We start from the raw sequence: 15,104 nt of genomic DNA, 5'->3' as shown, positions 1-15,104 counted from the left end.
AGAGCATCCATTTGCCTCTCCGACCAAGTGACACACCTTGGTCTTGTCAATGTAATAACTGTTTTTGTAAGTTTGAAATTGCTGTAGTATAACCGGACTGGGGGACCTGCTGGTGAAAAAAAGGGTATTATTGTTATTTATTATTATTCAGCACGTGACACAAGCACAGGGAACTGCGATACTTCTGTTTCTCCTTCCTTTCTTCCAGGCATCTACCTGTACAGCGGGGATTATTGCGCCAAGGGCGCCCGGGGCGAAGCCGTGACGAAAGAGCCACCCTTCCCCGCAGATGCCGGGCGCGCTTCGTCCTCCGTGGCACTTTCCGACGTGCAAACCACGCATCCGTGCTCCCTCGGGATGCGAGCGGCCTTGATCTCCTGCCAAACAACTGCGCTACTTTTTATTTGCTTTGAAACATCGGGCGGTTCGGGCGAGGCTGAGCCGGGAAACCAGGCAGCGTGGCGTTTGCGCAAAGGTGCGCGCCAGAAGCGCGCTTTGCAAATGCGGACGGCTTTCCCCATTTCACTGCGAAGGAAGAAACCGCCGTTTGCAAGAGGAAAGGAACAATGAAGGAGGCCCTTTTCCTTTGCAAAAAGGGGCTTTCAATCTCCAAATCACGCTGCTGCTTTTTCATGGGGGGTGGGCGGGGGAAGGACCGGCGTCCGGGAAGCGCAAATCACTCCACCACCGGTGCCAAACGCACGCGTCCACCAAACCTGATTTAAAGGAGTTGGGTGGGGAGGAAACAGCCCAGCCTCCAATCCCACCCCCACCTCCGCTTTTGGGTCGCATGCATTTTGCACATTGCGCACCAAACACCCCTCCCTCCCCTTTCCTCTCTCTGGATTGGGCAGCGTCTCCTTTTGTTAGCATCTACTCGCGACCTGCCATTGGATATCCCTCCACGTCAATTAAATGGGAAGAGGAGGAGGAGGAGTGCCCCCTCCCCCTAAACCCGGAGAGCGCGTGAGGATTCCCTCCCCCGCTCCCCGCCCCCCTTTAAATTCCTCCTCTTCTTTTTTTTTTGCTTGCAAACATTTGTTGCAAAGGGGGGGGGGAAAGCTGGGGGAAAGAGAGACAAGAGAGCGCAGGGGCTGGGTGGCTTTGGCATGCAAAATGCCCCCCTGCAAGCCCTAAAGCAGAAGAAGAAGAAGAAGAATACAGGAGAAGAAAGGGGCGAGAGGAATCCAGGCGTTTCCTCCCCCCCCCTTCCTTCCTTCCTTCCTTCCCTCCCTCCCTCCCCCTTGGATGGGCAGCCCGAGAGCGGGAGGAGGCGGTGGCGGCTGGAGCTGCGAGAAGGCCTTTTGCAAGGCGCCGGGAGGACCGGGCTCCGTTCCGGATTGGTGCTGAGGCCCGGCAGGATTCACGCCCCCCCCCCCTTGCCTCGCCGCCTCCCGGCGTTGGGGAGAAGTTGGGTTATTTGGCGAGGGAGACGGGCGCCCTCCTCGTCTCGCTCTTTTTTTCTGGGCTCAGCTGCTGTTTCGGGGTTTGGGGTTTTGCTTTTTTTGCAAAGGTTAATTTAAAAGGGGGAGAAATCACATTACATTCTGGATTTATCCCTCTGGATTAATTCCTCCTCCGGACGGTGGGGATGAAGCGGCGGCGGCAGCAGCAACATGGATCCCCTCTGGAAGCGGCGGTCGGCCCTTTGCAAGCGCGCTTCGGGATCCTGCGCGGAAATTGCGCCTGAGGACGCCGACCAGGAAAGGAGCAAGTCTGCGCGCAAAGCTCTCGGCATCCCTCCTTCGAAAGCGCACCGCTGCTCCTCGCTCCTCTCCTCCGGGATCTGCCCACTTTCTGCTCCGTCGAAGGCCGACCTGCCTTGACAGCTGGGATTTTCTTTTTTTCTCCTCCATCCGCTTTTCTCTCTCGCTCCCTCTTTTTCTGGCAACCTCCTGGAGCCTCAGAGATCCAGATTTGGGGAGCTGTTTGGTTTGCAAGCCCCGATCTGCTTTATCTAGCCTGCTCCGGGGCCACATAATTTTTTCCCTCTTCTTCCTATTTCCTCCACGCCAGTTTTTTTTTTTTTGTTTCGTTTGCCTCTGGCGAAAAAATAAATAAAATCGGGATGTTCTTGCACGCCAGTTTCTCTGTTGCTCCGGATTGCTCGCGAGGAGGTGTTTGTGGCCTAGCAGGCAGATGAAGGGGATTTGGCCCTGGCCAGTTTCCACTCTTGGTTTTTAAAAGGATCCTGTTTTTTATACATAGAGAAATATTTATACAAAGGAGAACGAAGCTTGCACATTGTGTGTTTTTGGGTCCCTCCCCTTTATTCCTCTTTTAAAATAGTGGACGAAAGTTGGGAAAGGAGAAGCTCTGATTTCTGGCCTCGTTCTCGCCCTCCTGTTTTCCTTTCTTCCCTGGGTAGAGAACGCCATGTCTGCAAAAGATAATCCCTGCAGGAAATTTCAAGCTAACATTTTTAACAAGAGCAAATGCCAGAATTGTTTTAAGCCTCGCGAGTCGCACTTGCTCAACGATGAAGATCTGAACCAGGTGAGACGTGGGTTGAGAGAGGGCGTTTTGGTGTCAGGGGGTGGATTCTAAGCGCAATATTTGCAGTTATTCTTGTACTTGAAGGTGGTTCCTACTGAGTGCTGCTGCTGCTGCTGCTGCTGCTGCACACATTGTTGAACGACAGCAGTGGAACAGGCCTTGCCTGCCTGCCTGTTTATAATACTGAAGTAGTGGAAGAGGGAGGATGTAATTTGAAAAGGCCACAGTTGCTTTATTCTTTTGCAAACAGGAAAAGAATGTATCTCTGTGTTCTTTCCTCCCCTTTTGACTTTGACCAGAAGTGTGACCTCATAACCGACACACGGCACAACAGAACCACTTTGTGATGTCAACACTTTCTGAATCATTTATGTAAAAAAAAAGAGATTATATTTTTTTATTTTCGGGGAGTGGAATCAAAACGGGTTTCTCTTCTCTTCCTAATCTATTAATCTTTCTGACTGGAATTGTTAGCCTGCAGAAGGGAATTTTAACATCTACGCGCCACCCATGCAAGGCCTCTGGATTGCTAACCAGGACACCAGCTCTTGCTGCAAACATTTCTCTCTCTCTCCCCCCCCCCCCCGTCACCTTGAGGGTTAGAACCTTAAAATGTTTCCAAAAGCCTGTCTCCACCATATCAAAGGCAGGCAGAGCCGGGCGTCTGGGAGAGGCTATTTATTTCTTATTTTTTTAGGTAAACCCTTTGTAAATTTGCCCTTGCAATTTATTTTTAAAAGTCGTGTAGGTGTAAATGGCAGAATCTGGGACCATTGTTCAAGTGCGGTGCAGAAGCATGTCTTTAAAACAAACCCTCCTCCTGTTCAGGCTGCTGTTGATAAACACGATATTCTGTATATGCACCCCATAAGTAGTGGCGGGAGGGGTGTGGGTGACGCACATCTCTCCCTGGGCTGATGATCAAACAATCGGTTGCTTCTGTTCCCACCCTCCCCCTCCTCATTCCACACTACTTCTGACATCCATGGTTACAATCCTATTATGGAAATGAGATCAGTCATATTGCAGAGCTGGGAGGGGGAGGGGGGCACACACACACAGAGAGAGATAATGTAATCTGGAAGCTAATATGGAAAAAAATGTAATTCTCTGAGCAGCGTTGTACAAGTGCATAACTGATCAGAAGTGTTTGCACAAAGCCTGGAGGGGCTCAGGGTTTGGCCAGTGGTTCTTCAAGCAACAGCAGCTGCTGCTTTCTGGTTCTTTGCAAGTTCTGCTTTTCTCTCCTCCTTGCTGTTTAGTGTGAATCATGGAGCAAATTTGTGATGTGGCTAATTTCTCTCTCTCCATCCATTTAAAAAAAAAAAAAAACCACAGAAGAAAGCCCGACAGATAAATAACTCTGCATTTGTTTTGCTGAAAAGGGGTATAGTTTCACTCTCTTGTTCAAGGGAGGGAGTTTTACTTATATATTTATATCAAACTTAGTTGTCACCTTTTTTGTAAACAAAGTGTAACTCAAAAGCATCTCATGACAATAAACTCATTAGATCCAGCATAAGGCAGAGGGTGGGGAATCAAATGGGAACATTTTTTTAAAGGCAGGATTTAAACAACCTGCCTGCTTAAGTTCCTTGAGAGCCAGTCTGGTGTCGTGGTTAGACTAGACTAGGACCTGGGAGAGACCTGGGTTCGAATCCCCACTTGGTCATGAAGCTCTCTGGGTGACCTCAGAAGCCAGTCACTGGGGAAGAAGTTGGGCTATGGATGTGTTCAGTAAATAAATACACATGTACCCTGCCTACTTCTTAAGATTAGGGTATTGCTTGGTAAGGTAGCAACCCTGGCCTGGGTCGCTCAGGTGAGATGATGAACAATGAATTAAATTTGCACGCTGCCCTGTACCTGCAGTTCTCGGTGCGGTTATGGTCACCCTGTTTCTGGAACTGCGCCCTTTGAATTTTGGGTTGGGGGCATGCCACGTGGTTGAAGGCATCTCTTTGCACCTCTCAACTGAAAAACCACCAAAGTAATGTACGTAGAATAAGAAGATTGGGGTTTGTGTGTGTGCATGTGCACGCGCACCAATCTGTTGGGTCCGGTGGGTGTGTTTGCACACCTGTCATGCCAGCCCTTCCCACGCGCCAGCCAAGCACACGTTCTGCTCTAGTGTGTTGGCTACAATGGAATGCTTCGTTCCTGCCTCATTTCAGCAAGGCTGGGTGGGTGGCCCTGCGGGTGCCGAGAAAAAGCCTCTATGGGCAGCTGTGCACCCCGGGGGGCGTGTTGGTGAGTGCCAAGTGCCCTTTAAACTGCTGCGTTTGGTGCAGGTTTATATATATAACGGGGGGAGCATGCAAGTGTGTGAACCGACTCTCCCCCCCACCGCCGATTCTGAAGTGGTACAGCCCTGACATAAGCGAGCCACCTCAACATCATCTGTCGAGTGTGAAAAGTAGGCCGTTTTTGTGTTTTTCTGGATGGTTTTTTTTAAAAAACCAGTTTCTGCATTTTTGTGAATGTGCTTCGCTCAACCAAGAGCTCTTTAGGGACCCAGGTGGTTTGTTTCTGTTGCATTCAGTGCCTGTTTCGTTTCGCTGATGATTACAGGGCAAGGGTTTGGTTTGGTTTGGTTTGGTTTGGTTTGGGAAAAAACACACCCACCGAAAGCGTCGTAATTTACCATGCTACCTTGTTTTGGATCAGGACAATGTTCATCCTGTAGTTTGATGCCACAGTTGCAATATCAGCAGGTCTAGGTGCCTCCAGGGAGCCCCACAAACAGGGTGCGAAAGCAGCCGCCCCCTTTCTTCCTGCGTGGGGAATGGGACCCAGTGCCTTCCAGTTGCACTGGGGCTACCGACTTCCATCAGCCCCAGTCAGCGCAGGCCCATTGGTCAGGCCTGGTGGATGCTGGAGCTCTGCAGCATCTCGAAGACCACAAGTTTCCCAGCTTGGGGCTGAATAAGGAAAACGGAGCCTCCCATTTTCCCAGGAGGGTGTTATGTGTGAATGCCATGCGCTGGGAAGAAAGCTTTGCTGGCTGCGTTTCCTAGGGGCATCTGGGTGGAAAAAGAAGGCTGGAACAGATGGGATAGCTCAGTTGGCAGAGCGTGATGCTCTTAATCTCAGGGCTGTGGGTTCAAGCCCCTCGTTGCGCAAAATATTCCTTCACTACATGGGGTCAGACTAGATGGCCCTCACAGTTCCTTCCAATTCTACAAGTCTGTGATTCTATCTTGGGTCTGTCTACTGAGGCGATTCCCTACGAACCTGAATGCAGAATTGCTTTAAAAACTCCAAGTGGCCCACATAAAAGATCAGGAAATGATGGTTTGGGAGCAATTTAGCACAGAGTTCACGTTCTACTTTTTCCTGCCCTGATTTCACTTTTGTAAGTTGGCACTGACTGTGGCTGGCTGCTTCTGATGACCAAGGGCCTCCTTGTTCACTCTTTCTCAATCTGCAGGGTGTGTTTCTCCTGCTACCAAATTGGGAGCTGATCCCTAGAAATACCTGGCTGTGTGACAGGGCAGGTTATCCCTTCCCTGGTCAGAGGCTACAGACAACGTGCTCCTCACTGGTTGTAAGCTCAACTCTACAGCAAGGAGCCGCTGCTTGCTTGCCTTCCTGCACTAAATGGGCTGAGAGTTCTCTTGCATATTCCATTGCATAATCTCTGTGTGGGTTGCAGGAGATGGGCAGGTGTTTCTGAACCTTGGTTGTTTAACCATAGCAACAGCTGAAAGGGCCTTAACCTAGGGTTACCAGACGTCCCCAGTTCCCTGGGACAGTCCCCACATTTGCAAATCTGTCCCAGGACAAATTCCATCCCCGGAATGTCCCCAGATTTGCACATCTGTCCCCGGAGCCAGCCTGGTAGTGCAGTTGGCTCTGGCTGGCTCCGGGCTGTTGACTGCCACTGCCAAGGGGGAACTGGGGACGTCCGGTGGTACAGATCTCCTGCCCCCTTCCCCCTTTGTTTTGACTGATGGTGGAGGCATGGGAGTTGTGGGTGGGCGGCCATTGCCCAGGAGGGGTACAAGGTGTGCTGTTTCTCTGTGGGCAAGGTGCAAAGCCCTTCTTTCGCACCCTGTGAAACATAAATGCGCAGAGTTTTTTTAAAAACTGGGCAACGGTGCGCCGCCCGCCCATGACTCCCGAGCCTCCCCCAATCTTCTGCCCCCTTCGCCCTTTGTTTTGACTGATCAGGGGAGTCGTGGGAGGGCAGCCATTGCCCTGTTTTTTAAAAACTGCGCATTTATGTTTCAGAGGGTGAGAAAGAAGGGCTTTGCACCTTTATGCAATATGCATGTGTGCTTGGGCCCAGGGTCTTTTGCCTCACCATCCCCACTACTGACTCCCTGTTGCTACTCAGCTTCCAAATAATAAAAAAGTGTCCCCGGATTCATTGAAAAAAACCTGGTAACCATACCTTAACCACTATGGTTGAGCTGCTGAAATCAGTCTCATAGAGTTGGAAGGGGTTCCAAGGGCCATCTAGTCCAACCCCCTCCTAGAAAACTAGGAGCGAAAGTGGACTTTCTCTTCCTCTGATCAGGAGTCTTTCCACTAGTATGAGGTTGAAGGAATTTTTTGGTCTAACCCTAGGTGTGTTTTTGCATTTATATCATGCCTTTTTCTCCAAGAAGTTCAGGATGGTGCACATAGTTCTCCCCATGTTATCCTTACAACAACCCTGTGAGGTAGGTTAGGCTGAGAGATACAGTGACTGCCCCCCCCCCAGGTCACCCGGCAAGCTTCATGGCCAAGAAGGGATTTGAACCCTGGTCCCCCAACCCTCTGATGGCTGCGAAAGGCTTGCAGACCCAGTTCGGATCTTGCAGACAAATGCTTTGAGCATGTGGTTAATCATAAACTTCTTCTCCTTAACCCGAAATTTGTGGCTCTCTACCCAGACTTCACCTCCACAGCATACATTTAAAAGCATGGCTCCCCTCCTGCAGTTTACCTGCACAGAGCTACAATTCCCAGCACCCTTAAGAAACTACAGTTCTCACAATACTTGGTGGGGAGTCATGTGCTTTAAATTTGTGATGTGGATGTGTGACCAGAAATTCTCGTTTTCCCCGGACTCTGGATGGTGGATGAAATAGGAAAAAATAAATAAATCTCAAAACGAAACATGTGGAGATTCTGCAAGTTTGAAGTATACTCATCTCTGGACTTGGCATGTAGAGATTTTGTGGCCTGCCAGGTCAAATCCAGTCTGCTCGTGGCATGATGGTAAACCGTCTGGGGGTTTTGCCTGATTGTCAAATGCTTTGCAGGCTGCTGTTCAGTTTGGTTTGGCTGCAAAGTTTTTTACATTTTGCTCCTTTGCTTCTTTGACTAAACCAGGGGTCAGCAACCTAAGGCCCATGGGCCGGAAGCAGCCCACGGAGGTCGTTTGACTGGCCCATGAGCCGCCCCCAAACCAAGCTGCCCACTGTGCTAAACCGGTGCAGCGCGGTGCGGGAACTCACTTCCGCAGTGCCAGAAATCACGTCTGCGCAGACGCCAAAAATTGCAGGTGGGCACACTCAGGCACACGCGTGATCCGGCCCATGGAGGGATCTCTGCGGGACCAATCCTGCCCAGGCAAGATAAACCTTGCTGACCCCTGGACTAAGCCCTGCCTCTCACCTGCTTATTTGAAGAATTGAGCTACCAATCAGACATCTATGTTGTCTGATGGAAGCAGGGGTGTTTGGAGGGGGTCAGATCACATGGTGATGGGAGCAAGTCAGCAGTAAATCACACAGAGCAAGATGGAGTTAACTCTTTGTTAGCAGAAACAGGATTGACACACGAGGGTCAGGACTAATGAGTGCAGCAACTCATCTCCAAAAGGCATTGCCCCCCCCCCGAAGCAGTTGCTGAAAATCTCTGCCTCCTCACAGCTGCCTAAGTTCCTTCCTCTTCAGGGTTTCCCCGAAGCAATCTGAGATTGCGCTTGCATGAAGCTAACTCCTCCGCAGCCCTTTTCATGCCTCTTCTGGTTCTGGGACACAAGTGGGGAGGGGAGCTTGTTGCATGAAGGGCAGACACCAGTACCTCTTCACCATCCAGACTCCTCTCTGCTTTTTGGCCTCCCTCCTCTCCGTCTTCAGCTTCTGCCTCTGAGTCTGGACTGCTCTCTGCCACAGACTTCCCCCGCTCACTAAGCCCTGTTCCCTCTTCAGCTTCCAACACCTCCTCTTCCCATTCTTCTCCCTCTGACCACTTGTTGTCATCCCACCACCAAATGCCTTGGTACTCAAACAACTTGGAACCCAAACACTGCAAATCCGGAAGTAAGTCTTCCGGTTTGTGAACATTTTTCGGAAGCCGAGCGTGCTCTGTTTTGAGTGTTACGCTTCCGATTTGAGTGTTACCCTGAGGCCTGTCTGTTTTTGTATTCATTCTGCATTTTCGTTACTGTGTGGAACCCAGTTCAGCTACTGATTGATTGATTGTGTGACTGCAGTACATTGTTTATCGCTTTCATTTTATGGATCAGTGGTCTCGTTAGATAGTAAAATTCATGTTAAATTGCTGTTTTGGGGGTTGTTTTTAAAAGTCTGGAACGGATTAATCCATTTTGCATTACTTTCTATGGGAAAGCGCACCTTGATTCTGGAACGCTTTGGTTTTGGAACAGATTAAGTTTGAGAACCAAGGTACCACTGTATAGGAGGTTTGTGAGTCCCGCCTTTAAGCAGAGGGGTGTGTGATTGGTGAGTTGCAAATTGCACTGTCATGACTTAATCGGCACTTTTATTTATTTACTAGGGTTTGCGTCCAGGCTTGCTCCACTCTCTAACCTCCCTGCCATTAACCCACATTAACCCACTTCCATGCCACAGCCATTGAGGTTGGGCATCGCACCAACCCCTATCCCGACTTCATGCAAATCCAGGATTGTGATACAGCACTGCTCATCCTCCAATGGGGGCTGTGTGACGACAGCCTTCTATTTTTATGCGTATAGGAAGATACATGTAATTTTATGTCCTTCGTTACAGGGCCCCTGGAGCACATTACTATAATTAAAAAGCATAAACCATTCAGAAGGATTAAAAACACAACACGCGGTTCAATAAAACCTTTCCCCCTTAAATACTTGTTTGTACAAAAAAAGGGGCTATTATACACTTCAAAGAAGTGTAAGCATATACAAATACGAGTTTAAGCTCTAATGAAAGCCACAAATATAAAAATGTTTTGATATGGAAACAGAAATAAAAACCTAAATTAATGTCGCAGCGTAGGGAGAAAAACCTCAAGGTTTGATTTCATCTTGAAATTTGTTATCTGAAAAATTAATAAACGAAAGACCATTTTCCCAGGCTATCTGTTCGTCTTCTTAAATGGCTTCCAGAAAAAATAAGCTGGTTTAATCAGCAATATAGTGTACCATGTTTTTCTTAACTGCTCTGTGATTGCAATGGTTTGTCTAGTTCCAGATTCTGTGATCTGTATAATCATTGCAGACAATTTCTATTTTTACATATCCCATAATAATTCCCCATCCCTGGCTGTTGACTGTATGGCCTGGCGCTGATGGACGTTGGGAGCCCAAGGACACCAGGAGGCCGCCATACATTGGCAACACAGGCATATCGCGGGCACCAGGTTGGGGAACGGTGGCGTCTTCTTGCTGGGCCAACGATCTGGCGAGCTCCATTCTTGGGTGCCAGGAGGAAAAGCGTTTATGGGAGAGATTTGCTTGTGCTCCTCGAATTCTGGAGGAAGCAGCAGCGTGTGGCAAACTTCCAGATGTGTTGTGGTGCCCTTTCCTGCAAGGTCGGATCCTGCCACAAAAGTTGTGCCACTGCAATGCGAGCTCCTTGTGTTTGGGTGTTTTTTTTGCAAAAGAGGATCGGCAGCATTTGCATACAATTTGAAACTCAACAGCTGACAGCCTTTGATGTGTTCAAAGAGTTAGCGGTCAGGTCAGATTGAACCCCAAGGGCTGGGCTTTGCTAAATCACACACTCTGTATTTCCTGTAGCCTGAGACCACAGAACTTGATAAGGCTTTTTCTTCTCCGTTTCCTTAAAATATGCTTTTGCTGCAAGGAAAGGAAGCCCCGTAAGAAACCCAAGACACCTGTCCCAGTTGCTGATTTGCTGTCCAGCCAAGCTCAAGGGGTTATTATTAGCATATACAGTCCATACCTCGGGTTACAATCGCTTCAGGTTGTGTTTTTTCGAGTTGCGGACCACCGAAACCCGGAAGTACTGGAATGGGTTACAGTGGTACCTCGGGTTAAGTACTTAATTCGTTCCGGAGGTCTGTACTTAACCTGAAACTGTTCTTAACCTGAAGCACCACTTTAGCTAATGGGGCCTCCCGCTGCCACCGCACAATTTCTGTTCTCATCCTGAAGCAAAGTTCTTAACCCGAGGTACTGTTTCTGGGTTAGCGGAGTCTGTAACCTGAAGCGTATGTAACCTGAAGCGTCTGTAACCCGAGGTACCACTGTACTTCCAGATTTTGGCGGTCGCGCATGTGCAGAAGCGCTAAATTGCACTTTGCACATGCGCAGAAGGGCCGAATTGCGACCCGTGCGTGCGCAGATGCACCGCTGTGGGTTGCGAATGCTGTGGGTTGTGAACATGCATCGCGCACGGATCACGTTTGCAACCTGAGCATCCACTGTAAAGCTCTGAACAGTTTACCTGCAAGATCACTTTGCCCCATATATGCTTGTTCCGTGTTTGCAAGACATCGATCTTTTAGTGTGGCAGCAGCTACACTTTGGAACTCCCTGCCTGTTGACATCAGGTGCCTTTGCTGCACTCTCTTTGGTTCCAGCTGAAAACATTTTCGTTTAGGCAAGGCTCTGAATCTCAGGGTTGTGGGTTCGAATCCCGTGTTGGGCGAAATATTCCTGGGGGATTGGACTAGATGATCGCCGTGGTTCCTTCCAACTCTACAGTCCTATGATTCTAAGTCTCCCTAGAAATGTAGAAAGTTGATGTGTGTTTTAATGTTCTCAGTTCATCGCTGATTTTGATTTTTCTCAGTGTTTTAAATACAGTGGTACATCAGGTTACATACGCTTCAGGTTACAAACTCCGTTAACCCAGAAATATTGCTTCAGGTTAAGAACTTTGCTTCAGGATGAGAACAAAAATCGTGTTCTGGTGGCGTGGCGGCAGCGGGAGGCCCCATTAGCTAAAGTGGTGCTTCAGGTTAAGAACAGTTTCAGGTTAAGAACAGACCCCCCAGAACGAATTAAGTACTTAACCTGAGGTACCACTGTAGTTGTTTTCAACTGTTTTTACTGATTTTTTTTTTTCTAAACCACATTGAGGGTTTGGTGTGGGTTGTTTTTTTTTAATTTACAATCAAGTGGTGCACGAATCTTATGAAATAAAACAAATACGCCTGCGATGCAGGAATCTTTTGCCCCCCAAAAAAGCACACAAAACACCAAATATTATTGCTGTTACCACTACTAAAATAATACAATCACCAGCCTTTCTGCTCCAGAGTGTCATTATGTCATTTTACCCTTGCAAGCGTCTTCTGAAGGATGTTAGGCTAGGAGAAAATGACCAGTTCAAAGCCACATTCCTGAGTGAGTCGGAACTTGAACTCAGATCTTCCCAGGCCAAGTCTGCCGCTCTGCGGGATGCTGTGTGTGTGTGTCTGTGTGTACACAGAAGAGAGTCTCAGTGGCTTTAGTCATTCCTGTATTTCAACTTTCCCCAAGTTGATGTCCTCCAGAAGTTGAATTTCCTTTCACACCAGCCCCTGGCCAGCATGACTAGTGGTCAGGGTTCAGGGGGTTGTAGTCCAGCAAAATTTGAAGGCCACAGGTTAACCTGGGCCCAAGATAAGCAAAAGCAAGCTCAGTTGGAAGAAAGGGGTGTGTTTTGGTCTTCTAGCAACTTTGTAATGCATAGTCCAATTTGGTTTTGTTTTTGCATTTTTCCCCATCTCAAAAGAGCCACACAACAGGTTTATTTTAATTATCGCTGGAATACTTGAACGTGCCTTTTTCCCCTTTGATGTGTAATCTTGTGTTGGTGCAAGAGGCTGAAGATGATTGATAGTAATTTTTACCCTGCTGTTTCTGTTCATAAACACTCAGAGGGGGCTGAACAAACAACAGCAGGGCAGGTTAGAAATGCGGGGAGAAAATTGTAGCAGAACAATAAAATCCCAGTGTTTCACAACTCGAGGGCAGAGCAGGTTTTAAAAATAGCCGATCATCAAATGTTAAGAGTGTCGCTGGAATTTTTTTTAATGCATAAAAGCTGGTCCCCATGGAAAGAGTACTCAAAATCTTGCTGACACCACTGAAAAGACCAGAGATTTGAACCCGAGACCTTCTGTACGTAAGGCGGGTGGATGTTGTGCCATTGAACTGCGGCCCTTTCTCCACAGGTGCTGGCTTGCCTTAGAGGGTTGGTTGCAAGCATTTGCACGCACACAAATAGTTTACGTGAAGCACGGAAGTGTTGCATGCATGCTGAGTTGTTGCTGTGTCCACTTCTGAGTTTTGCACTTGTAATGATATGGGGAAATCTGAGGGCAGTGAAGATGATCAGACTGGGTGGGCTGTGGGCTGTGCCAGATTTATGTATATAAGCTAAACAAGCTATAGCTTAGGGCCCCACTCTCTTGGGGCACCCCAAAAAAAAATAAAAGGGGGGAAAAACCTGGATGTACATTTCCAAAACATAAGATAAAATAAAACCTACATTCAGCAACAGTGTTTTGTGTTGTGTAGGCTCCTATGATATAAGTCATGGGCCCTGCCTGCTAGCCTGTTCCCACAAATATCACTGGTTTGCTCATTTCTATATACAGTCACACCTCTTGTTACGTTTCCTTCATGATATACTTTTTTCAGGTTGCATCCCGCGGCGACCCGGAAGTACCGGAAAGGGTTACTTCCAGGTTTCACCACTCGCGCATGCGCAGACTCGCAAAATGACATCACATGCATGCACAGAGGTGGCAAATCGTGACCCGCGTGTGCGCAGACGCGGGTTGCGTTCCTTTCAGGTTGCGAATGGGGCTCTGGAACGGATCCCATTCGCAACCAGAGATACCACTATATAGGGTGCCTACAATCTTCATGGACTGCTTGCATGGCAACGTGTGCAAATGGCTTTAGATACCTATTAGGTCCGATGCGGGTGGCGCTGTGGGTTAAACCACAGAGGCTAGGGCTTGCCGATCAGAAGGTCGGCGGTTTGAATTCCCGCAACAGGGTGAGCTCCTTTTGTTCGGTCCCAGCTCCTGCCAACCTAGCAGTTCGAAAGCCCATCAAAGTGCAAGTAGATAAACAGGTACCGCTCTGGCAGGAAGGTGAACGGTGTTTCCGTGTGTTCCTCTGGCTGCTTAGTCATGCTGGCCACATGCCGCGGAAGCTGTACGCCGGCTCCCTCGGCCAATAAAGCGAGATGAGTGCCACAACCCCAGAGTCCGTCACGACTGGACCTAATGGTCAGGGGTCCCTTTACCTTTTTAGGTCCATAAATTACCATATAGCAGGCACGGCCAAACTTGGCCTTCCGGCTGTTTTGGGACTACAATTCCCATCATCCCTGACCACTGGCCTTGTTAGCTAGGGATGATGGGAGTTGTAGTCCCAAAACAGCTGGAGGGCCAAGTTTGGCCATGCCTGCCATATAGCATATATTCAACACACAAAAACAGCGACAATTTGTTGTTGACAAAGGACAGCTAGACATATAAAGGGCCCCATTACCTTCAGTAGCTTAGGGCTACATCAAACCTCAGTCCGGCCCTGGCCGTGGGCCTGATCCAGCAGGCTCTTCTTACGTGGCCAAATTCTCTTTCCGCAAAAGATGCTTTGTAGCAGAGTTGGGTCTCCGGTTGTGGAGTTTCCTTTGCATCCAGCAAACTGTCTCTTGAGATTCCTGCATTTCAGGGTTCCCATTCGACTGCAATTCTATGAGTCTGTGAGCTGCAGAGGTTGGACATAGCTTGTTATATTTAGAAGAGAAGACTGGGGGACTGGACAAGTTAGAACAGGCACCCCTAAACTCAGCCCTCCAGCTGTTTTGGGACTACAACTCCCATCACCCCTAGCTAACAGGACCAGTGGTCAGAGATGATGGGAATTGTAGTCCCCAAACAGCTGGAGGGCCGAGTTTGGGGATGCCTGGGTTAGAATTTTCCAATATACCCAAAAGGTTGTCACGCAGAAAATGCGAATTCTGTGCTTATGTATGGTCGGAGGCATCAATGCTTTTGAATACCATTTGCTGGAAGCTACAGGAGGGGAGATTGCCGTTGCTAAAAACATTGTATTTCATCTATGTTTTTAATTTGTGTAAGCCGCCTTGATTCTCCCGTCTGGGACATAAATAAATTTAAGAAGAATAAACGTGTTCGTCATTGAGCTGCTGGCACCAATCCTGTCTGTGGCTTGTGAGCAGGCCTCTCCAACGGATAAGAGACTCCTCCTGTCCTCATGAGGACTACCACCACGGTTGAGGCTGTGTGTAACCCTCCCCCTTCCACGGAGTGGGGGGTCACTGCACAGGATGTCAGTGTGGGAAGCAGTAGCTTGTGGGTCCTAAATTTAAATATTTTCCAAGAATCCCTCTTTGAGTTCACAGGGCATTTTTGATGATAATGGAAGAAGGAGATAAAAGTGAGTCACAGGATAAATA

At 48.5% G+C, this 15,104-nt stretch overlaps 1 protein-coding gene across 6 annotated transcripts in view; it reads left to right on the top strand.

Annotated features, from left to right (window-relative positions):
- The first annotated feature begins 1,065 nt into the window (after nucleotides 1-1,065).
- Nucleotides 1,066-15,104, top strand: part of MPRIP (myosin phosphatase Rho interacting protein) — a 159,568-nt gene continuing 145,529 nt past the window's right edge. For 2 of the 6 annotated variants that reach the window (XM_079953642.1, XM_079953639.1), the window contains exon 1: nucleotides 1,067-2,496. In XM_079953642.1, the coding sequence (XP_079809768.1) occupies nucleotides 2,377-2,496 (120 nt within the window). In that variant the 5' untranslated portion in view covers nucleotides 1,067-2,376. Of the gene's footprint in view, nucleotides 2,497-15,104 lie in introns of all 6 variants that reach the window. The other 4 variants (XM_079953640.1, XM_079953643.1, XM_079953645.1 and 1 more) reach the window with 4 other exon arrangements.

Source organism: Podarcis cretensis (genome assembly GCF_951804945.1).
Source record: "Podarcis cretensis genome assembly, chromosome: 14".
NCBI classification, from domain to species: domain Eukaryota; kingdom Metazoa; phylum Chordata; class Lepidosauria; order Squamata; family Lacertidae; genus Podarcis; species Podarcis cretensis.
Note: the sequence above shows the minus strand (reverse complement) of the source record. Positions and strands in the feature narration are given on the sequence as shown.